The sequence below is a fragment of the Bos indicus x Bos taurus genome, chromosome 9 (genome assembly GCF_003369695.1).
Source record: "Bos indicus x Bos taurus breed Angus x Brahman F1 hybrid chromosome 9, Bos_hybrid_MaternalHap_v2.0, whole genome shotgun sequence".
NCBI classification, from domain to species: Eukaryota; Metazoa; Chordata; class Mammalia; order Artiodactyla; family Bovidae; genus Bos; species Bos indicus x Bos taurus.
The window spans coordinates 76,874,525-76,899,882 of NC_040084.1; the positions used below are offsets into that span (position 1 = coordinate 76,874,525).

The following is a 25,358-nucleotide window of genomic DNA, read 5'->3' on the forward strand; positions in this document are numbered from 1 at the left end:
TTCATGGGAAAAGAACTTAACGTATACATTCAACAAATACATGCCAGCTGTCCTGCTGAGGTGCCCAAGACAGATAAAATGTTCTACATGTTGAACTTTCATTTGAGAAGCAGATAGACAGGAAACAAGTAAACATATATACATTGACAACATAATTAGAGATGGATGAGGTGGTACTTCTGATAGCCCTTTTGGGGAATGGTGTCAGTTCTATCATTGTGAGGGAAGTGATGTGTTTGAGCTGAGACCTGAAGGGTGGGAAGGAGCTGGTCTTCAAAAAAAAGCCGAAAAAGAGTTGCAGAAAAAGAGACCGCGTGAAACTGTTTCTGGGGTTCCCTGCCCCTCAAGTCATTGCCTTATCACTGGTGTCACCCTCCACTCTCCACCTGCTCACAACAGTGGCCGCCGATCTTTCAGGACGACTCAGTCCACGGGGATTGGGTTTCCCCTCCAGCAAGAGCCTGCTTCTCCGTCCCTGGAGACGTTTAGTATCATCCCTGGATGGTGGGTTGGTTTGAACCAGCGGTTTCACCACTAGACTGTGACGGCCTTCCATTCACGGACTCTTCTGTCCTTTCTCATTGTCTAGGAACTTGACTCGATTTCTTTAATTAGTAAATCTACAATGGTTTCTGAATGGCAGAGCCTTTTGACGTATGATTAATTAGAAACCCTCTGTTTTCCTATTCTGTTCTGGTCAACGCCCCTCCCCCCCCCCCCCCCACACACACACACACTTTTCTCCCGATCATATTGTTCTAAGCCTTAATTACATGAAGGTCAGAAGGCCTCCGACTAACTCCAGATGCCACTGGATTGGCGTTTAGGGCCATTTCAGGAAGGTAGGTCCGCAGGCGCCCAGGTGCAGCCGGAGACCCGGAGTGCGGGCGCCCCGATGACGTCACTCCAAGGCTGCCGGCTCAGCGCGGGGCGTGACGTCACGCGGGCGGGCCAGGCCACCATGAGGTCACCTGGTGGGTGCGGCCAGGCCGAATCCCCAGTGTCGTCACGGGAGGGGGCGGGGCCAGAGCGTGTCAGCGAAGCCGAATCAAAACAAGCCCGAGACCCGCCTTTTCCCTCCGGCTGGAGAGCGTCTTGCTCGCGCCCCGAGACCGCGGCGCCCGCGCGGCTGCGAGCCTCGGGTGACCGCGCGCCGGCTTCAGGAAGCCGGGGAGGGCGCGGCAGCCGGGATGGCGCGGCGCGGGCCGCGCGGCTAGACGGGCGCCAGCGGAGCCGCCGGCCCGCGCCCTCCGTTCTCGGCCTCCAGAACCCGGCGTCGCGCCGCTGGGAGCCGCCTTCACCGACGCGGGGCACCTGGACGCTCGCGAGATGCCCAACCCCAAAAACAGTAAAGGCGGCCGCAAAAACAAGCGCGCCAACAGCAGCGGGGACGAGCAGGAAAATGGAGCCGGGGCCCTGGCAGTGGCGGGCGCGGCGGGCGCGGCGGCCGGGGGGGCCCTGGCGGCGGCGGCCGGCTGCGGAGCGGCGGTGGCGGGCGCACCCGGCACCGGGGGCGCGGCGGGCGCGGGAGGCGCGGGGCCGGGCGCCGCCAACGCCGCGGCCGCCGCGGGGGCTGCAGCCGCGGGCGACGCCAAGAACGGTAAGTCGGGTCCAGTCGGGCGAGCGCCAACTTCCTCACCGACGGGGACGGCGCGGCGGCGGCGGGGCCCAGGGTGGCGCGGGCGATGCGTGGACAATGCGAGAGTCAGGAAGTGCTCACCCCGCCCCTCCGCCCCGCCGCGGCTGCCCCTTCCCGGTCCCCACGCACGTTGGCGGCGATCGATCAGCGGCCCCGGCTCGGTGTCCGCGCGGCTCTCCGGTCACGCGCCTCGGGCAGCCTGCGCCCCAAACTCCGAGGGGCTTTCGGGTCCCCGGTCGGGGCGGCGCTCTCCTTGGGCCCTGCCCGTTGTGCCCGCGCTAGCAAAGCCGAGTGTGTGCCCTAGACCAGGGGGGAGGAAGGAAGGAAGGAAAGAAAGAGCTGCTCAAGTTGAGAAGAATGGTCCGATTGAAAACTTAGGCACCAGTTCCTTCTTCCCTGCTCCCCTCACCCACCCGCCTTCCCCTCCCCTGAGTGAAGGGGAGCCTCAAATCCCGGTCGACCGGGGCTTGCTGTGTTGATTGCCACAGGTGAAGAGGCCCCGAGACAGTTTTACTGTAGGGTGTGTGTGTGTGTGTGTCGCTGGGTTGAGGGGGCGGGGGTGTGCTCTTTAATTTTGCTCGCATGAGGAAGGAAGAGAATCTGAACTTGACTTCCGTTCTCAGCCTGGAGTTAAAAAAAAAAATCATTATTTAATTCTACTTCACATTTTAGGAGGAAGCTTAATAATCTGAATGCACCTTTTGAGGGAGCATTTAAGGAATAGTGAAGATGCCACAGGATTGCCGTTGTCACTGCAGAGAGACAGTCTTATAGCGTGCTGGGCAAACACTTCTTCGAACTTGGGCAGTTCTTTGAATTCCTCTGGTCAAGCAGGTTTTCAGGGCAGGGAATATAGGTATATTTTAATGAAGAGAGATTGGGTTCCTAATATCTGACTTTTAACTTGTAGGTTTCAGTTTCCAAAGCCCTTCTTTAGATAGATCGCTTACTTTCTAAACAGGTGAACTACACTTAGAGGAACGCTGAAGATTAGCCTATTAGAACCTTAGGCCCCGTTGGCTATATCTCCGCAATTTTGAAATAGGAAGGTTTTCCCCGTCCCCCCCTCCCCCCAGGAACAAACATCCCATTTGTGAATGTTTGAAAAGTCAAAATTTCGCCAGACCGTCTTTGGCGTGTTCTTTTTTTTTTTTTTTTCGTGAAGGAGCATGTAGTCGCTCAGCTGTCTGACTCTTTGCCACCCCATGGACTGTAGCCTGCCAGGCTCCTCTGTGAAATTCTCCAGGCAAGAATACTGAGTGGGTTGCCGGTCCCTTCTCCAGGGATCTTCCTGACCCAGGGATCAAACCTGGGTCTCTGCCTTGCAGGCAGATTCTTTACCTTCTGAGTCACTTTAATGAACCTCCCCGCCCCCCCTTTTTTTTTTGTTCTAAACTTCATCTTGGTATTGATGTGGCAGAGGAGAAAGAAGAGACTCCTTGCTCAGCCATTCAGTTTTGTCATCTTGGGAAGAACAGCTGTTCTGAGCCTCAATTTCCTACCCTGAGAAATTGAGAAAAAAGAATTACACTGATTGTATTGGCTCCCTCAGGAAGTTATCATGAGGCTCAGAGTGTCCTTTCTCTACCCAGTCCCCAGTACTTGTTGTTTTAGAGGCTGGTTACATTTGTAACAAGCTTAGTCAAGTTTGTCAAGGAAAGTAAGTTATCAGTGAATGACATTCAAAAGATACTTAGCATTTACCATGTTACAAGTACTGTGTTAAGTATTAAAGGACAGGTGGCAGTCAAGAAAGGACCTCCTGGTCCTCACCGGAGCTTGCATTTCTGGGGATGGTTGGGAGCCATCTGCTTGAAAGTTTCAGGTTGACTGTTACTTTTATTCTTTCTTCAAAAGATAAGACCTGGTAAAGGTGGTGTGAGGGAATGTTTTCCTTAGGCTGTGGTTATGGTGCCCCTGTTACTGCTTTCCACTGAAGTGGCAATCTCAGGTATATTAAGCAGTTCTGTGTATATCTGTGTGAAGGTATGTATTTGTGATTTGGAGCTTGTTTTATTACATGAATGGGGGAAAAGAAGAAATGGGCCAAATATCGCAATAATCACACTTAGAGAAGGTACAAACTTACGTTAGAGCAGTGAGTTGCAATTTTTTTGTTTTTAACATTTGTTCATTTATTTCTTTGGCTGCTTTGTGTCTCAGTTGGGCATGCAGGATCTTTAGTTGCAGCATGTGGGATCCAGTTCCCTGGCCAGGGGTTGAATCTGGGCTCCCTGCACTGGGAGCACGGGTGGAGTCCTAGCCACTGAACCACCAAGGAGTCCCCAGTGAGTTGAATTTTATGATGTAGAATTCTTGATTCTGACATGGTGTGAAATCTCAGTGAATGATCCACCTTATTGTGAAGAATCTCTCACTGCAGTTGATGATAATTACACATGGGTGCTGAGGTCTTCTGTGTGCAAAATTGATAAATAAGGAAATTATAAATGCTTTTTTGTTCTTTTTTTTTTTTTTTACCATTTAAAGATGTGTTTTTTAATGTGGACGTGGGAGAAGTGGCATTGGTGAATTTTTAAAGGAAGGGGCAACTGATACGTGCAGCCTCTCAATCAACTGATAAAACCCACTTTTCTTTAAATTTCAGGATGACATTAATTGAACTCATAGTATTTCTAAGTCAATTTTTTATTTAGCTGTGACATTAAATTTCATAATCATGAATATTACAATTCAGTTATTTCAAGAGTGTAGTACATTTACATTATTAAACCTTTAAATGATTTGCTCTAACTGTTCAAGTCAGTTGTGATCTACCTCTGTAAGCATTCAAACTTTATGACTTCACCTAAAGTTAATAGTATTTATTTGTATTTGTTTGGAGTTCATAGAATGGTTTTATGTCTTGTGCTTCCTGGGCAGCGTGGACACCAGGGCAGGGTAATATTGTTCTTAGTTTTTCACTATTAGTCAGTAGTTATTTATAACTACTGATTCTATAAAAAAAGATTTGGTGGTTAGGGAAACCTTGAGGAAGCCATGGCTGGGTTATAGTTGAAGTTAAACTACTTGAAGTTAGGCTTCTTGGTTAAGTTGAATATTAACTGTAAGGACTTTGTACCCCTAAGAAGAAATTAATTAGTACATTTTCAGATACTGGTTTATGAAGTTTTTGTGGGCATTGGAGTAAAAGATGAAGCGCTGTCCTCATTCTACATAGTAAACATCTGTCTGCACATACTGCAACATTTTGATTGTAGATGGACAAGATTTGCAGTGATTATTTTTAGGATCTAGTAATCATGCAGTAGATTATACCCATGTATAGTTTCACTCTGGAATTCTGGTTCTATAAGGCCGCTGGTTTTTGCTTGAGGCCTAAAAATATATGACCCCTTGGTCATAGTATCTACTTTTTAATGGGCCTGGATCTCAAATCCTTTTTATAAATTTCTGTTTTAGGGATGACCATGGTTCACCATTCCATTCATTCCTGACTGCCGCCAGAACCTCTGGGCTGCTGAGTTTGCCTTCATTCATTCAACCATTCATTCATTATTCTTTGTAGTAGATTGGGTTAGTTTACTCAGTGATTGATCTTGCATTTATTATAATGTTATGTATAATATAACATAATATAATATTATGTATAATATAACATTATACATAATATTAAGCTGATGTTTAAGCTCCAATACTTTGGTGACCTGATACAAAGAGCCAACTCATTGGAAAAGACCCTGATGCTGGGAAAGATGAAGGCAGGAGGAGAAGAGGGTGACAGAGGATGAGTTGGTTAGGTAGCATCACTGACTCAATGGACATGAATTTGATCAAACTCCAGGAGATAGTGGAGGACAGAGGAACCTGACGTGCTGAAGTCCATAGGGTCCCAAAGAGTCAGACGTGACTTGGCAACTGAACAACAACAATATATAATATAATATATATATATGTGTGTGTGTGTGTATGTGTGTATATATATATTTATATATATATATAGTGGCTGACTTGCATGATACGAGCCTACTAAGGGTTAGCCACTCATGTTAGATTCTGGAAATAGTCTTTGAGACAAAGATTTACCTGCTAGATGTTTACTGGATGTGCTCTTTGCATCATTAATGGTCAGGGAGTGAGGGAAGCAAGACTGAGCAGAGGGAGGAGCTGAGCTGTGATGCAGAGGGAGCTCTGGAGCTCTGCTGGCCCTCCTGAGTACCTTGAGGCATGTGAGTGGGGTCTTAACTACCCCCTCTCAACCCCACATACACATTGGTTGGTCACTGGACATGGGGTACCCCCAGGAAGAGGGAATGATCTGGGAGGGGGGTGACAACTGTTAGCTGTAGGGCTTCTGTGGACATTTCAGCAGAGTAGTAAGTACAGGTACATCACTGTTTTTAATGATTGCATATAATATACCATTGTGTGTCTATATCTTGGATAAACTGATCATTCTCCTCTTTTTTGATCTTTAAGTTCTTATTTGTATATCTCTAAGCATTATTGGAGAAGACAATGGCACCCCACTCCAGTACTCTTGCCTGGAAAATCCCATGGATGGAGGACCCTGGAAGGCTGCAGTCCATGAGGTCGCTAAGAGTCAGACATGACTGAGCGACTTCGCTTTGACCTTTTACTTTCATGCATTGGAGAAGGAAATGGCAACCCACTCCAGTATTCTTGCCTGGAGAATCCCAGGGATGGAGGAGCCTAGTGGGCTGCCATCTATGGGGTCGCACAGAGTCGGACATGACTGAAACGACTTAGCAGCAGCAGCTTTGACTTTTCACTTTCATGCATTGGAGAAGGAAATGGCAACCCGCTCCAGTATTCTTGCCTGGAGAATCCCAGGGACGGAGGAGCCTGGTGGGCTGCTGTCTATGGGGTCGCACAGAGTCGGACACGACTGAAGCGACTTAGCAGTAACAGCAGCAAGCATTATTCAGTTACTTCTTTAAGATAAACTATTACCTGTAGACTTGCTATGTCCAAGAATATACACTTTGTTATGACTTTTAATACATGCCTGGAGATTGCCCTATGGAAAGGTTGTACCATTTTAACTTCACTGTGGTCAGAGTGCCCTTTCCCCACGGCCTCTTCAGTTTCTGGTTCGTACTGTTTGAAAGGTGTGCTGGAGAATTGCTGGTACTCTCTAAACTTATCAGCAGTAGGGAGGCCCTGTTTAGATTCAGAGCCTGGAGCAGATGCTGCCATACTTGGGGGTATTTTCCAAGGCTGCATTTATTTCTCCTGTGCTCTTTAGTGATCTTGTTAGCCATCAGATCAACAAGGATTCAACAAAATACCTAATAATGGTAAATGGTATCTTACTAACTGGTCCATGGGATCACAGAGAGTCAGACACGACTCAAGATTGAACGTGCATGCATGATCGTTAGTGAGGATACAAGCATAAGCTTTTGAAATTCTTGCTGCACTGTTATTCTAATCTTAAAAAATAAGCCCTAGAATTTTTTGTAAGTTTTAGTCAAAACGTGATGTTTGAACAGACCTGTGTGTAACCCAAGGTGCCACAACTTAAGGGCAAAGTGACCTAACCTCTCTCAGCCTTCATTTTCTGAACACAACCCTTTGGAGTGTTTTTGCAGATTAAGAAAAATGGTATATGTGAAAGATCTTGGCATAGGGCTGGGCAGATATGAACACTATTAACAATGTCAAAAGTTTTGTGATTTGTTCAGCCTTATCCAGTTACAAAACTTGTTAAATTATTCTGTTGAGAACAGACAATGAGAGACAATAAGCTGATTTCTTAATGTAGAAAAAGACTGTGGTATCATACAGATAATTTTATTCAGGCATTGATTTGACTATACATGATTTTCTATTCTTCCCTCATCATCTCTCTTTTTCCATAGTTTACCTGGAAAAATCAGAGGATTTAGCCAAAAGAAAAAAGTGAAAAGCAAACTGTGAAAATGGTTTCCTCTTCCTTTCTTCATTCATTCAGTTATCCATCTAGTATGTATTGAGCGCCTGCTAGGCGCTGTGTCAGGGCACTGTGTTAGGCTCTGGGATTACAGGGACAAAAGAATCAGGCCCTGGGGGCGTATGGCTTAGTTGGGAGTCCTTACGGAAATGAATGAGAGTAGGTTATTGCATGTACTACACAAAGGCAGCTGTGGAATAAGGAGCAGGAACTTGTGAGGTGGTCACGTATTGGATTAAAGTTGGGGCTCGTGTCTGAGGACATGGGCAAATGAACTGAGCACATAGAAGTAAAGAGTAATTCAGAGGAGGTGAGGCGCTCCGGGTGTTCTTTGGGGATCATCTGGGGCTTAATATTATTAATTAAAGATCCTTTGCTCTCTCCAGGAAGCAGCTTGAAAGTTCATTCATTAGCTCCTGTGTTTGTTTGTTTGCTCACTCACTATTTTGTTCATCTGCGCACTCATGCATTTACTAAACATTTATTTTGTGCCCACTGTCTTCTATGACTGGAAGTGTAACATTGAATTATACATGGAGACATCAGAATCTGCATGGCTCATGGAAACTGGGAGAGAGACATGTACATGTCAGGGGTAATGATCATAGGTGCCCAGTACAAGAAAGGATTTGTTTCCTGCAAGAGGGGGACCTTTGAGCTGAGTCTTGCAAGAAAAGAAGCAGTTAGCTCTGAAAGCAGAGGAAGGATGTTTTGGGGGTGGCTGGAGGAGGTGGGCAAGAGCTTTGAGTTCTGGTTGCTGCTGTAGTAGTTCATGGCTGGTATGAGGCTCGGTGGTGGAAAGGAAATGGGTCCAGACAGTCAAGTCTGGGTGCTTTGTCACCAGTACAGAACCGTCCCTGAGGTTTATAAGCAAAGACATGATTGGTTGAGCCTGCAAAGGGGAATGATCATCAATTGGCAAGCTTGTAAAGTTGTTTATTTTAACATCATGGGTATCTTTCGGCAGTCTTTCTTTTATTACAGCTAATCATGGTTTGGTGGTCCAGCCTGCCACTGACCGTTGATTGTGATTTTTTAGTAAAGTAGTGGGCACACAGCACACACTGCTTTTCTGTACAGCAAGATGAAAGTGTGACAGCCCCAAGGAGAAGTCTCTTAATTGTGGGCACCAGCACCCTGATGCTCTGTCAGCCATGGGAGGTCAGCTAATTGAGGTGAACTTCAGAGAACCTGACGCCAAGGGAGGGCTGGGCACCGTATGAGCTGAAGGGCTTCCTCTGGATGGAGGGGTTGTCGCTATGGTTTATTTTTCACATCTTGATAGAAAGTGTCTTATCTCTGTGCTAGGTTGGACTAATTATATTTGTCATTTTATTTTTTATCCTCATCGAATCAGTTTTAAAACAATAAAGTCTGGTGAGGGAGATGTCATTATTTTATACAAAGTGACTGTGTTTTTAAGTCGGTGTGTTTCAGAAAGCTTCCATTTCTCAGTGGTTGGTGAAATAGTAGCTTGCTTTATTTAATCAACAGGATGCTTTAGCTCAATTGTACTTGAGAGGTTTTTGTAAACTGGCAAAAAATAAGTAGCATTTCTAATTCTTAATTGTATGTTCTGATTTATCCGAAGTGGATAGAAAAACAAATTATTTCTGCTAAATTATACTTAGGAGGATAGTACTTGAAAGCATTCTAAAAGTTAGAAACAAGAAAGATATTAAGAGGAAGTTTAAAGAAAAGTGAAGAACTTAAAAAGGAAGTGTTAAATGTTAATCATATCACTGTTTAGAATAATAAGAACGTTTGCGTGGTTCTCATACGTACACAAAGTGCAGTATATTGAGGCTTCACTGATTCAAATTGTCAAGGAGGAAAAACTTTTCTTCTCCCCTCTTAGGTTCATGATTTTGGGACTTGCAAATTAAACTGACAGAGTAGCAAGAGAAAAGACAGATTTACTCACAGACAAAACTGTGACTCAAAGGGGTGGTTAGACTTTGTGTCTTATATACTATCTTAATAAGAGATGGGGAGGGGAGAAGGGTTCTTCTAGGAAAGCAAGTGGCTTCTTAGTAAGAGTAGGGGAGAGGGAGAAAGGGTGCCTGTAGGAAAAAAAATGAATTTTTGAAGAGCTCAGTGGGCCCTAAAAGAATACATGGGTGATGATCATTTTGTGATAGTGTGTGTTTAGGTGTGGTGTGGAAACTTATTTCTGATGGTAAAAGTCAGTCTTCTCAGGTTGCTTTTGAAAGGGGATTTATGACAATTGAGTTCTTTTGAGAGACTCTGTTTTTAGGCAGAGATTTCAGGAACTCAAATGCCTTCAGCTTAAAAAAATTTTTAGGCCAGAGTGGCAGATTCTGAACCCCTTCAAAACTTGTTGAAGTTCAGTATCACCCCCATAATAGCAGTTACAAAAGATAGTGCTATAATTCTGGATTTCTGTTTTTCATTTTATTGGAAATTTATTAGAAATAGATGGCCTTAAGGCATATGCCTTTATAAACTGAGAGGGTAAATTAGGCAAAAGTTAGGAAGATATCAACTTGCTCCTATAAGTAAAGAAGATATACTCGTCAAATTTCAAATGGATGTTTCTCCCAGGGGTTAGTATAAGTTTGATACCTTAGATCATGTCCCTTCAAATCATAAAAGCATCTCAGGAGTCTTTTGACACTAGTATTGAAACTAAATCACAGACTATTTTAGGTTTCTAAATGAGCACTCCTGAATGTGACAATTACATCAATATAATATTTAGTTGAACTGTAGAATTTATTAAAGTGACACATTACTTGTAATGCCTGACAGACCTCAGTGCCTGGACAGAAATGGAGGGAATGGGCAATGGAGGGAATCAGGGTCTGGCTGTTTTTTGATTGGCAGCAGGTGCAGTCTGTAATCTGAGAGGCTGAACCTAGGATGTTACGAACAGACGCAGTGCTGCCAGAGGCCACGAGAGTCCCTGGCACTGGAAAAGAGGAAGCGTTTTTCTGTGGTGGAGGCAGAAACGAGCATCTCTGATACGCAGAGCAACTTGGAGAATTCTTCCACTTCATCTCCTCAGATCTGTTCTTACTGGGCAGTGCTTACAAGTTGGAGTATTGTTAATCCTATAATGATATGTATTGGGCATTTAGTTTTACAAATGCTGATGATGTGTTGTGGTTCAGTAGCAAATTAGGTAAAATGCCTGGATGGTAGTTATGTTGGGGCTGTAGAACCCCTGGAACCCATAGAAAGCAGGAGCAGTTATTGCCGGCAACAGGAACAGTGATCACTCCCTTATGGAGCTCTGCCTGGGAGCCAGGTGGGACCCCCTGCCATCTGCAGTCTGCATTGGAGGACAGGGACACTAAGCTCCAGAAATGGCCTCCCTCTCTTTTTGCAGAAAAGGCACACTGGTGTTGGAGAGATGTGCTGGACCCTGATGTTGCAGTCAGATCTTACATGATACTGGGTCTGTTTTGACTGATATGCAAACCTGTGTATGAATAATGAACAAATTTTTAAGTAGAGGGCTTAAATTTAGTATAAAAACATTAGAGGAAACAATCATTGTTATTGTTGTTTAGTCACTAAGTTGTGTTCAACTCTTTTAGACCCCATGGACTCTAGCCTGCTAGGCTCCTCTGTCTATGGGGTTTCCTAGGCAAAAATACTGGAGTGGGTAGCCATTCTCATCTCCAGGGGATCTTGCTGATCCAGGGATCGAACTCGGGCCTCCTGCATTGCAGGCAGATTCTTTACCGCTGAGCCACCAGGGAATCCCAAGAAGGCAATAGGGCCATTTAAATTACTTTTAAAAGACCTCATGCTTATCTTTCTGGTACCTGAACTGAAATTAAATTTGTGAAACAAGAAAACACTTGACCAAGGAAGCACTTAGCTTACACGTTGTACACTCATGTTAATTTGATCCTGCTCATGATAGAAGGACTTCCTGGTCTTGGGATGGCGGAAACAGGACATCTGTATGGACACTTCCAGTTCTTAATGGATCACAGTTCATAGCGAGGATGCGATTATCTTCTTTAGGCTGAAGTTCTAGAAGTGAGATCACTGGTCACCAGGCATGTGATTTTCAAGGCTTTGATGTATGTTGCCAAACTGCTGTCCAGAAAGGGTTTCCCTCTTTCCACTAACTCTGGCGCTGCATGGAGTGCTCCATTTGCCACACTCCTCCACTGGGAGTTTGATAACCACTTTCACCTATGCCAATCAGATAGGTGAAAAATCACATCCCATTGTAATGTTCATTTCCATTTGTTGAATTGCCAGCTGAGTGAATGTCTTTTTATGTGTATACTGTTCATTTGTGTTTTTTCCTGTTTGTGTTTTTTGTCCATTTAACTAATGGGCATTGATCAGCACAAGGTCTTTGTATATTCAGGATACTTTTTGACACACATTTCTCCTGGCTTATTGTTTATCTTCTTACCTTATTTGAAGCATCCTGGCTGGTTAGAAATGTTATAGATTTGTACGATCCCAGAAGAGACTCTGATGCTGGGAGGGATTGGGGGCAGGAGGAAAAGGGGACGACAGAGGATGAGATGGCTGGATGGCATCACCGACTCCATGGACATGAGTCTGGTTGAACTCCGGGAGTTGGTGATGGACAGAGAGGCCTGGCGTGCTGCGATTCATGGGGTCGCAAAGAGTCGGACATGACTGAGCAACTAAACTGAACTGAACTGAACGATCCCAGAAAATCCACAAAGAGATAGAAACTCAAGAGAAAGACAAGAGAGAGTGGGAAAGGTTGTCTGTAAAATTACTTGTAGGAAAAGCAGTTCGGGCCTGGCGTCAGGGTAGTGACTGAATTCATTTGGGTGTCAGTGCATAGTAACACTGTTAGGTTTGTGAGGTTCTGTTTCCTTCTGTTTGTGAGGTTCCTGAGGTTCTGTTTGTATTTAATTTGCAAGGCTTTGTTTCACAGAATTGGTTATAGTTCCTGTCACCCTCCTTCACCTCCTCCCTGACCACTCCTGTCCATGGGAGCTGAGCTACCATGCTCAACACCTGTTGTTTCCTGCACATTCTTAAAGTCCCCTGCAGTTTTTATTCCAGCCAGTTCCAAGGACTTTGAAACTTGTAGATAAAAGCTTACTATTTACTTATCACCTCTGCTACAAACTGAGGCCGCTTATGGCTAAGTTCCCTGTAAATTTCCTGTGATCATAAACTTAAATGCTGAATTATAGGAAAGTTCTCACTTTTTTCATTCTGGCACTTGCATTGAAATTACCTTTCTGTGTTAAGAAAGTGAGAGCACAGAACTCACCTGGACCAAGAGTTTATTTGTGCCCTGTTCATCACGCTGATCCAGTCTGCCCTGTGTTTCTCAAATGTCTGTGACTTGCAGGAGATTCCCAAACTTACTGCTTTTTTGAAGAGTGTGAGATTTGAGAGACCCAGGTCCTAGCTTGAGGTTTGCCATTTTGCAAGGCTGATGGAGCTTTCTGAGGCCAACTATTCTTATCTGTGGAAAGCAGGATAAGACGATATTGTGTATGACTAACTCCTTGCAAAAAACTGTATTGCTGTTTGAAAAAGCCCATGGTTGTGTCATGCTTCGGGGTTTTGGGTGTTTTGTAGTTGGTGTTTTGGTTTTCTGTTTGTCATGTGCTTGTGTGTCTGCTTCCCCTAGTGCTGAATGCATGCTCTGATTTGTTGGAAGAACCTGGGGCCAACCTGGGCTTTGCCCCACAGCTTGCAGTACATGTTGCTCTTCCAAAATGCTGATTCTACTTCCTTGGGAGAGCCTTTCATTTCTCTGCAGGTTCAGGTCTGCTAGCTCTTGCTGTGTGGGTTTTCCCAAGAAATCTGCAGTGTTTACCTGCTGGTCTCACTGAGCGCCCTCCTTGAGTGGACTCCTCTAGGGTTTCTGACCCACTGAGGGGAAGGCCTGTGGAGGCTGAAGCCATGGGGCGGGTGCTTTCACCCAGCCTGAGTGGAGCTGACTTGTGGATTGTTTCGTTGTGATCTGTGAATCATCTGTCTCCAGATTTCATTATAACCACAAACTGTGCTGTGGTTTTAACCATTTGATCAGAGAGCCTTGCTTTTGGCCTGTTGTACTGCATGATTCGCACTGTTGCGCCTGTGTCTGTAATCATGCCTTCTTTAGTTTGTGTCCACTCACTTCAGGCCTTTGTGCTCCCTGCTCTTTACCAGCCTCTGGGTTTCTGTGGAGTAGGAGTTTGTGTTGTAAAAGCATTTGGGATACTTTCATAACACTGCGTGCATGCGTGCTAAGTTGCTTCAGTCAGTCGTGTCCGACTCTGTGCGACCCTGTGGACTACAGCCTGCCAGGCTCTTCTGTCCATGGGATTCTCCAGGCAAGATTACTGGAGTGGGTTGCCATTTCATTCTGCAGGTCATAACACTTTGGGTTGTTTCCTTACCTCCCTTTAAGATTTTACATCTTAAATAAGATTAAAGAATTGTGAATGTGCCAAATTGTATTATGGATTTTAACAAGATGACTTCTACAGGCATATGACACTTGGTATGTATCAGTGTCTGTGTGTTTATATAAATGTATGGATGCGTTGTTTTTTTTTTAATTTTATCTTTAAACTTTACATAATTGTATTAGTTTTGCCGAATATGGGATTTGGTTGATTAAAACAAGCCTTCTCTTTGAGATATTCAGATTTGAAATTTTTGACTTTGTATCAGTTTTCCTCATAATTTATTTTTTAATGTTCCATGAGGTATGTGATCTAAAGATGACTTGGAAAAGTTTTTGAAGAATTAATTTGAAATTTTTTCTCTTGACAGATTTGGAAATACTGATTAGATCATATATACATTTGTATATGTTTATATATTTTAATAAAGTTGTATTTAACTGGAAAAATTCTTTTATGACAAAAAAATTTCTACACGTTTTTGCTCTTTTATAAATGGTATATTTCTCCTCTAGTTTAGAAATGAATAGTGTTGAGCCTTTGAAAATAATCATACTATAAAATTATATTTTCTATTCCACAAAAGTTAGTAACTGGGAAAGGAAGGATTGTTTAGTTGTTAATATAATGACATCTTTGGTTTAATATATCAGTGGGGTAAAAACTTTGAGCTTCCTTTGCAGTAGGAAATTTTATGGCATATTCTTCTGAAAATAAGTCATATTATAGCAGCTTTATTGAGTATGTGTATGTGGTGAACTACTGAGTTTGGACATAGACGAGATTTACTTTTGAGTCTAGTTTTCATTTTCACTGAGGTATGTGTAAGGCTTAGACACACCCTCTGCTTTGACAAGTCTTTCCTTGTTACCACAGCTTCTATAACTTGCTTGTTGGTTGCTGACGCAGCATTTCAGAAATAGGCCAAGTTGTGTGGCCCCCAGGCTAAAGCTTTGTCTTCTCTCCCTAGCTCACAGCAGAGTGACTGCGGGGGTGGAAGGGAATGCTATAATGCTTTTTCCCAGGTTTATTTTGAAGGGAAGGCAAGGGAACTGAGAGTGCATCTTTCAGGGAGTTCAGCAGGATAGGAAAGGAATATGGGAAACAAAGGAGTGTAAGGATTTGATTTAGCTTGGAGTGTGGATACAGTAGGGAAATGAATTTAGCCATGTTGTGCTGGGGATTTATTGATTTAATGACAATAGTAGCCTGAAAATCTTCTTGGGGATTGTTGGCATGTTGACCCAAGCAGGGTTCAGGCAAATCAGGTTGAGATTCTGCTTCTCAGCGCCAGTGCTCTTTCTGCTGCCCCATTCCATAGTGTCTACTGATACCATGCCAAATCTTTATGTTCTTTCCAAGAAAAGTTGCTTTATTCTCGTTGACAAGTAAGCCTTTTTTTTTTTTTTTTTTTTCCCAGATTAGCACTTCTGTTAGCTCGAGTAGATTTACCTCACTCTCTTTCTTTGTTTTTAAGGAGTGTAAAGATTGGGGTCAGGAAATCTTTATATTGTAATTGGGTTTAAGCACTTGTTTCTTTAACTTGACTTTCTGTAGACCTAGTTTTTAAATAATTCTGGATTGATGTGGGCATTGGCCACTCTGAATAAACTTGTGTAACCAGGTCATAGTAAGTAGTTCGATAATTTTTAATGAGACACTATTTCAAATTCTAGAACTGCTTACTAAATCTTGTTACACATAGTTATTGGTCACTGCCTCTCCTTATAAGCTGGCTCTGTGCTCTTTATTGATCTCTGTGCAGTATGAGTGGATATGGAAGACCTTGCTAGCTGAATGACCTTGGGCAGAGCAGTAAAGGATCCTCTTGTGGGCTTAGGACGTGTTTGTAGAATCTGAACCAAGGGATTGTCTTATTTTGTATTGTGTGAAATTTTGGTATTTTTAAGAAGCTTTCAGGGAAAATTAGGAAGCCATTATCTTCATCCTGATATTCAGCCTAAAGCAGACGTATTTGGGGTCTTTGTCCTTTTAGGTCTTGACATGATCTCCGGTAGATAACAAAACTGGGAGTTTTCTACTTTAAAGTCATTATTGACACAGATTTCTTACTGGTATTAGGGTTTTTGAGCCAGAATGGAAATTTTAAAATGGGTAAAATAGAAGTCTGTAGCTTTCTATTTAGTTTTAACTTCAGACTAGGTAGGCTTATGCATTTTAACTGAACCTAAGAAAGAGTGAGTCTAGGAGAATAAACTGAATCTATGGAGACAGCGTTAAAAACCCAAGTTGTTAAATATAGGTGAAGAGCACGTTGTTGTTGTTGTTTTGGCTGGTGGGGGAAATATGAGGCTTCCATGTTTATTTGGGTAGAGTGGTTTGTTTGAGTAAAAGTCTTGTGTTTAAATCCTATTCAAAGCATGAAAACATGTTTAACTGAATTTAATCTCCATGTACTCAACTTGCTACCCTCTTTGGAACAGTCTCACACACTAAAATAACATCAGAGAGGATAAACTGAATCAGAGGTTAAGACAGATATGCTTAAGTGAGCTTTACTATAGCTCCCATACTAATTAAAACAAGTTGACAAAATACTTTGAAAGTATTAGTTTCCCTTCGTTACAGGACTTAGTATCTTTTAAAAAGTTTTAGTAGAGAAGGGTCTCGAGATAGTTGAGAAAATTTACTTAAAAACTTTTTTAGTTTTCACTTGAGAAAATACTCACCAGTTAGTCAAGAAATGATTTTTAACCCCCTGGTGAGTCTGAGGTGTGGTGTGGGCACCAGTCTCCTTCTCCTCTGATCTGTGCTCGGTACTGCCCCACAGGGAGGGCTGGTGACCGAAGCAGAGGCGTGGCCCATGGGCCTCGTGGGTGACCAGGTGGGGATCCAGTCCTGGACCTAGTTGTGGTGCTCTTTGAGTGTAGCTGAGGGACGTGGGGCTTTGGGCTGGGAGTTTCTGAGATTCCTGAATGCATGTGTGACGTCATCACTGTAATTTTCAAAAGGCTGATTTGAGGGTGTTGATAAAACTTTTTTAAGAGAGATATACTTAAGTGAGCTTTACTATAGCTCCTATACTAATTAAAACAAGTTGACAAAATACTTGAAAAATACTTTTTTTGCTTGTGTATCCCCTAAAGGAATTTGAGAAAGCAAAGTCCCTTTTACTTAATACTGTTTCACCCTGTTTTTTTTTTTTTAATTTAAGTTTAAATGCAGAGGTACAGTCTTCAGTTTACTGTAAATCTTGTCATTTTGATGTATTTAAACAGAATCCAAAATCATAGTAACTTGATAGCCATAGTCATTTAAAAGATCATGGTCAGAAATTTTACATTTTTTTTCTCTTTTTATCATCTTGTCATTTTTCTATAACAAAATATGTCTTTAAACTTAAATTTATATTAAGAACTACTTCCGGAATGATAGAAGGACCCCTGGATATCTGCCTCTCCTTAAAAACAATGTGAACACGGGAAAAAATGATCAAAATCAACTTTTCAGAATTCTAGAAATTAACAAAAGACTTGCTTTAATCCTCGGAGTTTTTATTCAAGGGAAATGACTGAGTCATAGTAGGAACAATGAATTTTGTTTTCTCTTAACTTGTCTATTCCCATTCCCTCTCCCTGGCTCCATGGTAGCTTGGTTTTTTAAAAAAAATTTATATATATATATATGTGTGTGTGTGTGTGTTTGAAGTAGGGTTGATTTACAGTGTTGTGTTAGTTTCTGGTGTACAGCAAAGTGATTTAGTTTTATGCATGCATATATATATATGTATACGTATACTTTTCAGATTCTTTTCCTTTGGTTGTAATATTGAATATAATTTCCTGTGCTGTACAGTAGGGCCTTGTTATTTATCTATTTTATATATAGTAGTATGCATTGTGAAAGTAGTGTCTGACTCTTTGCGACCCCATAGACTGTACAGTCCATGGAATTCTCCAGGTCAGAATACTGGAGTGGGTAGCTGTTCACTTCTCCAGAGGATCTTCCCAACCCAGGGATCGAACCCAGGGCTCCTACATTGCTGGTGGGTTCTTTACCAGCTCAGCCCCGAGGGAAGCCCTGTAATATTCATAGTAGCTTTAAAACAAGCAGCCTAGTAGTCACTGGAGGGGGAAGAACAGATTTGAAGCTTCCTCCAAAACTCTAGTCCCAGAGAACTACCTCCGTTTGACGTGTCTGGAAGCTGCCTGGTAAAACCTCATTCACAGGGCTGGTCTTTATTTGACCTGGCTCAGAGGTTACCCAGTGTTAGAAGCCCTCTTACGATGTCTGCTGAACACACTCAGCAGCAGTTGTTTGTCATTGTAATTATGATACTAGCCAGCAGCCAGAGCAAACAAAAAATGGGTCAAAACACTTAAGAATGTCTTGAAAGTGGGAAGCCCATAAAGGGTTTTGAGAAGCTCTGATACATTCCTGGTGCCCTAGAGCAGGGGTCCCAGCCTCCAGGATCCAATGCCTGATGATCTGAGGTGGAGTTGATGCAGTAATAATAGAAATAATGTACTTGAACCATCCCAAAACCATCCCCCCAACCCCTGGTCTATGGAAAATTTGTCTTCCATGAAACCCATCCCTGGTGCCAAAGAAGTTGGGGACCGCTGCTCTAGAAGACCGTGCATGTGGGCAGGGCTCAGAGCATGCCCAGGGAAGACTTGAAGAGCCCCTCATTGTTGCTTCTGGCTGATCTGGAGACTCCAAAAAAGCCAAAAGTAAAGGCCAGTAAGGTTGTAAATTGTTGAAGCATTGAAGGTTTACCCAACACACACACAGCCCCTTGGCAAAGGGTGGGACACTTACTGTTCAGGGCGTTTAAGGAAGTCTCTGTCCAGTTATTAGCTGACCACCAAACTAACTGAGTAGAAACTTTGGTGGCTACATGTGATGGAAAAATAGAGACCTTACAGAATTAGTCACTAAACAAGCAAACAGCAGTAACAACAGCAGCAGCATACTGGAAGGAGGGAAAATCTGATTTTTAGAGTTACCATGCTGATTTTCAGAGTTGGCACTGTTATTAAAAGTGTCTAGTTTTCAACAAAAAAAATATAAAATACTCAAAGTCACAGGAAAGTGTGGCTAACAAATTTATTCATCATTTTCAACCCCTATATGAAGCTCTGCACTGGGCACACAACAGGTGTTCAGAAGTGTTATTGAATTGACTTGTAATTAGCTGATTTTCAGAGACTTTGTGTGTTTTTCTTTTGTATTAAGTGTTTAACCCTGAGACAAACCCTGGTGTGTTTATTTTGTCCCTTAGAACAGGGTCTTTATTAAATGATAACTATTAATAGAAGCCATACATTTTCCCAAATGAGTGTTTGTTAGTATTCTGGAAAATTTGAAAGCTCTTTATTTAATTAATTAAATATAATAAATCTGCTAAGAAAACTGCCTCATTCAGAGACCAGATTAGTTTGAAATATTTCCTGTGTAAAGTTTGCTTGTATAGTTTGAGTTTTTACAGCACTTTGAGAATATAACTATTGTACTGTTTTGCAAATGTCCAGATCTCTAGAGACCTGTAATCAAGTGCTCATGTTATCCAGTATTTGACTTATTTATAGTAAAGATTCCAAAACTTTAGTGTGTCAGACCTAATAAACTGTTGTTACATCTACATATCTGGACATGCTTATTAAAAAAAAAATCTGGAAAACAAATCTGGCCTCAAATCCATAATATTTTCAGATGATTAATAAACCTTTACTGTGTTCGCGATCAGTCTTGAGGATGGCAGAAATTCAGGGTTGTTATGTACTGTATTGACATTCTCTGATTCATCCCAGGAGCAGAGAAGGAAAGTGGAACTGCTGAAGACATCACATCAGTGCACAGAGTGTTATCAGTATATCCTGGTTTCAGATACTTACTTGTGTATATTTTTCTATATTCTTCATCATTCTTTTCTGCTCCAGTGTCTGTAAAAAAAGATGAAGCAAACCTACTGGACCTGCAAGCCTCAAAACCCCATGTCACTGCAAGGAGAAGATGCTCACTGAATTTGCATTGATGCCAGGCAGGAAGGCAAGGGAAGATTAATATCTTGGAGAATGTGGTCAGAATTCCAAAAGCTGTTGACAGATCCCTGCCGAGGCGAATGCTAGGCTGGCAATATTCAAAGAGTGACACGAGAAGGAGCAACCTATAAAGCTAATAGTTGTTTACTGGCAATTGTAATTGCCAAAAAGTCTGGGGTTTACAGTGGATCTTGAGGCTAAAATTTAACTGTTGAAGAACTTGGTTAGCAAAAGTGAGGGTCTTTTGTTGTTCACTGTGGAAGTAATATTGTATCTAGAGTAGGTGTGTATGCGTGTAAACATGCATGTGTATGAAATTACACTGTTAGGGTGATATCTGGTTATTCAGAGATACACTCATGTACACCTATGTATGACTGTGTGCGTTATTTCAGTTGGCATGTTATAAACTTTTTTTTTCTTATATTCTTACATGTGAATACATATATCTATAATTAGTATACCAATGGACATGACTTTTATTATTTAAACAAGTTGTCATTATAATTGCTAATGCCATTAATAAAGGCTCGATGGCTATAGTAATCTGCTATTCTTGCTGTTAGGTTTTACATTGGTATTTTTTTTCACTTGTCATCCTGTAGGGGCTCAGATGGTAAAGAACCTGCCTGCAATGCAGGAGACCCGGGTTTGATCCCTGGGTGGGGAGTATCCCTTGGAGAAGGGAACGGCTACCCTCTCCATAGGGTCGCAAAGAGCCAGACACAACTGAGCAACTAACACGTTCATCCTTTAGAAGGTGAAGTTGGTTGGACCCTTGTAGCTGTCGGTGGCGATGTAACCTCGCAGCAGGTTCAGATTGTGTGGCCACATCTGTAACACTTGCCATTTCGCTATTCATTGCTCTTCTGTCTGCCTCTCCCCTTAGAGCTAATCTCTGCAGTGAACATGGGACTGTCCTTTGCCTATTTGTCAGAAATGAATTCCTGGGTTTGCTAGGTGAGGGAAGAGTGGGAAGAAGGGGAAGTAAAGAGGCTGCTGTTGGGGAGAGCTGAGTGGAGACAAGACTGGGCTCACAGGGGATGACAGAGTCTAGGCTTTGTGGGTTAGAGCCCTGCACACAGGATCTCCTCTTCCCGGAAGAAGACGAGGTAGGGTGGAGTTGACAGGCGCCAGAGCCCACTTCACCATGTCTCAACTTCACCGGTGAGGCTGGGAGCAGGTGACAGAGGAGGCACCTACCTGGTCCAGGCAGGACAAGGAGGCCGGAGGGGCTGGATTGGCTGGCAGAGCTCTGAGCAGCAGGAGTCAGCCTGGGATGTGTCTGAGAGACACCAGGCTGGTTGGGAACAGGTGGATGGCTGGGTATGAACAGCAGAGTGGGAAGCTGAAGGGGCTGAGCCCAGGGGAAGGAGTGAGAGTGTGGAGCTGGTGAGCACAGCGGCTCCAGGACTCAGTGCTTATGCCCCAGCCGCTCCTCAGGGGTGGGGCGTGGGCAGGTAGAGAGGACAGCCCTTCCTGAAGGGGTTGAGTTTGTGGGGCTCCTGGGCTCTGTGGGTCAGCACTGGCCTCTCCTCTCAGTTTGCATCCTTTTCTGGCCGACTTTGGAAAAACGAGGAGGGAGGAGAGCATCTGCCCCCCACCCCAAAGTCCACAGTTTGATATAAATTAGGCAAAGCTGGTTTGAAATTTATGGCAAAAGGTGGGGAATGGATTTTTGTTTTGATCATTCATAGCCTCCTCCTCCTACAAATAAACTGGCTTTCAAAAATACATGTAGTACTATAAGAAATAATAAATAAGTGAGAATATTAGTAATAGGGATGATACTGTTAGGAAAAATAATGGATATCTTGGGGCATTGCAAGAGGTGGGTCACAAATGTGGCTTTCAGATTTCTAGTACAGGGAGGGAAAAGGCAAACAGAAGCAGAGGTCTGCACTCCAGGGTCCATCGGATAGAAAAACAAAGCAAAACAAAACCAGTGACTTACAAAATGTTATACTGCGCAATGTCCATGACAATATCCTTTCATAAATAAAACAAATTTGTTAGGCCTGCTCACATCATTAAGGGGCTTCCCAGCTGGCACTAGTGGTAGAGAATTCACCTGCCAATGCATGTAATACCTTCATACTGTAAGAGACACAGGTTCGAATCCCTGGGTCAGGAAGATCCCTTGGAGGAAGGCATGGCAACCCACTGCAGTATTCTTGCCTGGAGAATCCCATGGACAGAGGAGCCTGGCGAGCTACAGTCCATGGGGTCACAAAGAGTCGGACACGACTGAGCAACTGAGCATGCATGCGTATGCACCATTAAAAGCAGCCTGTCCAGGGAATAAAACAGTGTGGTCCAGGTAACCAGCCCTGTGACACCTGGCTTTACTAAGAGATAGCTTTTACCTGTTGCAAGGCTGACATACTCAGATGCCTCCAGGGCCCTGGCATATGAATAAGTTCGTGAACAGGGCTGGAGTGGAGACCTGAATGACCCAGAAAGGGCACGATGCATCTAAAAGGCATTTATACTTCATAACAAGAATCCCTGTACTGGTTTAATAAAACACTGCAGGCTAGACCACCCCACTGGAGCTCAGATCTAGAAGAGCGTGGACATCATCTATGACATCTTTCATAAATATTGTTTCTCTCAGTAGAATGTTTGGACGGTATTGAACAGCAGTGAGTTGTGGGCGTATTTTCTGACAGGTGCCTTGTCTGCAGATGACCCCTGTTGCCAGTTGGTCACACAGCTGAATGTTTTACCCTTTGGACAGACTGGGGGGAGGTGAAGCCATTTGTCTTTTCAGCCGAGGTCTTCGGGAATCCAGAGGCAAGGGGAGGGCCCAACTCCACTGTGGCCTTTGGTCTTCAGGCACCATTCTGGATGCACCGAGAGAGAAGTAAGCCAACATTTTTGGGACACTGTACTTATAACTTAGGTGGTAAATGGCAATCACATATAAAAATATTTTGGAGTTTTGATTATGGCTGTATTTGGAATATTCGTGCATGCAAAGGGAAGGCCATTGACAGGGATAATCAGAATCAGGTTCTTTAGTGTTTCAGGGAAGCAAGGAAATGCTTTAAAATTGCATTATAGTACTGGAGGATAACATGAAGTCTTTTCTGGAGTCTCAGCAGTGGGATGGTTTAATATCTGGGCAGTCTTTCTGTTGTTATATATGTGCACACATTCAGACACATGTGCACATACACATGTACTTAACCTGGAGTTCTGTCTGCATCCTGTGATATTGTGGTTTGGTTCTGAGAGCTCATGGACTAGTCTTCAGAGTGAGTGCATGCAGTACATGAAATGCCAGGGTGCTGTGTAGTTCTCTGAGATTCAGTGCCCTCAAGATCTAAATCTCCAGGTAGGAGAAAAGGCAGTCTGCTAATTTATTTCCTAGTATCACGTGATCCCATTGTATGCAAATTGATTATGCAAATTTCAACTAAAGACACGTAAATGATGATAAAAGTTTCCCGTTATGTGCAAAATTTCGGCAGGCACATTCCCCCAAATTATGCATCAGGCTATCTCATATTTTCAAAGCCAGCAGGTCAACTGAATTGTAAAAATGCTTTGTTACCCAATGTCACATCCTTTTCTTTTTAAGAGAAATACCTTCTAACCCTTGGCAATATTATGTGAACTCTTGTTGCTTACAGATATCCTTCATGGATTTAAGTGACATTTGTGTTATTATTTTCAAATTAGCTTATAACTCAAGCCTTTATTACAGCATTCAGAGTATCCAAGTTGTGCTAATAATACTCGTGCTGGAAAACATCCTGAAAATCTGTAACTTTGGAACAGAAATAGGATAAAACACTATGCTATGCCATGCTGTCAATTTATGAGGTACAACTGAGAAATATTAGAGATAATTCTGCTATTAAAAAGCAGCAGTAAAGCAAAAACACAGCACAGCGGCTGAGCTGCAGATTTATGCGTTCCGAGGATGCATTCCCCATACTCCGCCCGCAGACTGTGAGGTAATCAGTCTTGAATTATGTAAGTTCTTTAGGAACACATCTCATGAATCAAAGGCAGCCATGCTTTTTGTGAATCCCTGTTACCCAGGCTTGGAAAAGATCTTTTAGGTTGAAAACTACATATAGCAAGGTACTTGGCTGACACTGAGTAGAAGATCTTTAAGGGGCTAGGAGAACAGAATTTTCCTTCTGCTTCTTTAAAACTTGTCAGTACATATTTAGTGACTTATTTTATGCATGCTGCCCTGCTTTGTTTGTGGGGGGAAAGCACGTATTTTTTGTACTTACTTACAGATGGAGAAAGGAGGATGGTCACTTCCTGGTTGTAGCTTTGCTCTAAATGCAGTCCTTTTGTTTCTACATCAAGTAATATAAAGTGATAGGGCTTTTAATAATAATTGTGTATATTTAAATGGTGCTCATTATGGGCTGGGCACCATTCAAACTGCCTTAATAACTCCTTTGATATTCACGGCAACCCTTTGAGGTAGGTGCTCACTCTTGTTGCTGCCATTTTACAGGTGAGAAGAAAGAAGCCCAGGGAGGTTGAAGTGACTAGTCAGAGGTCTTAAAACTGCTAAGTTTAGAGCTACAAGTCAGTCCAGGCTGGTTGGCGGGCTCCAGAGTCTGTATCCTCAATCACCATGCTCCGGCCCCTCAGGAAGCTTGGAGATAGATGAGCAGCCTCAGGTCAGAACAGTCGTCCCCCCAGGGGAACTTGCTCTTCAGACAAGGGGTGTGCTCCCCCTAAGAGGAATTACTGTATGGAACAGAGCTGTATCATAAGACAGTTGTTCAGAAACCTTAAAGTTTGCATTTGGTACCTGGATGCTGAAGGAGGGTAGAATAGATCGTGGTAAGTTTGAGGAAGTAAGTGTGAGGGCCAGGTGCTGCCCGAGAGAGGCTCCTGGCTGAGTCTCGAAGGCCTGTGGAGACTGCTAGACAGGGGCTGAGCTCCCTGGGGGCCAGCTTCCCCCACCCTCCCTCCAACAGCACTCCGTCACTGCAGACTCCTATATCTGACTGGGCCCTAGTTGCCTTCCACGAGACATTGATTAGACACATGACACAGTTTTCACCGTAGTGGGTTTGCAAGGATGAATGTGACCGAGTCCCTACCTTAGGCTTTGTCTAGAAAGCCTCACATGACTTCAGAAGCCTGTCTACCCCGCCAAACTCCCCACCTGCCTGTGATGCTTGAAATTATTTTAAGACCTGTGAGAACAGTTAATTTCACAGTTAGGAAGCTGAAAACAGCAGTGTCTGGTTTGGGGGTTCCTGTCAGCGCGAACGAGTTTATCATCAAGAGCTTTGGGTTGGTTGGGCAGCCAGTATAAATGGCCGCTGTCAGATCCTTCCCTTTCTTTAGGTTCTGGGGGTGGGTTTGGGAGGGGGACACCAAGGCCTGAGGTGGGAGGAAGGATACAGGATGAGATGGAGAGGGATAGATGT

General features: G+C 43.3%; 1 protein-coding gene across 1 annotated transcript in view; it reads left to right on the forward strand.

Annotated features, from left to right (window-relative positions):
• Window positions 1–1,224: 1,224 nt before the first annotated feature.
• Window positions 1,225–25,358, forward strand: part of HECA (hdc homolog, cell cycle regulator) — a 44,950-nt gene continuing 20,816 nt past the window's right edge. The window contains exon 1 of the mRNA XM_027551713.1: window positions 1,225–1,600. Coding sequence (XP_027407514.1) covers window positions 1,330–1,600 — 271 coding nt within the window. The 5' untranslated portion in view covers window positions 1,225–1,329. The remainder of the gene's footprint in view (window positions 1,601–25,358) is intronic.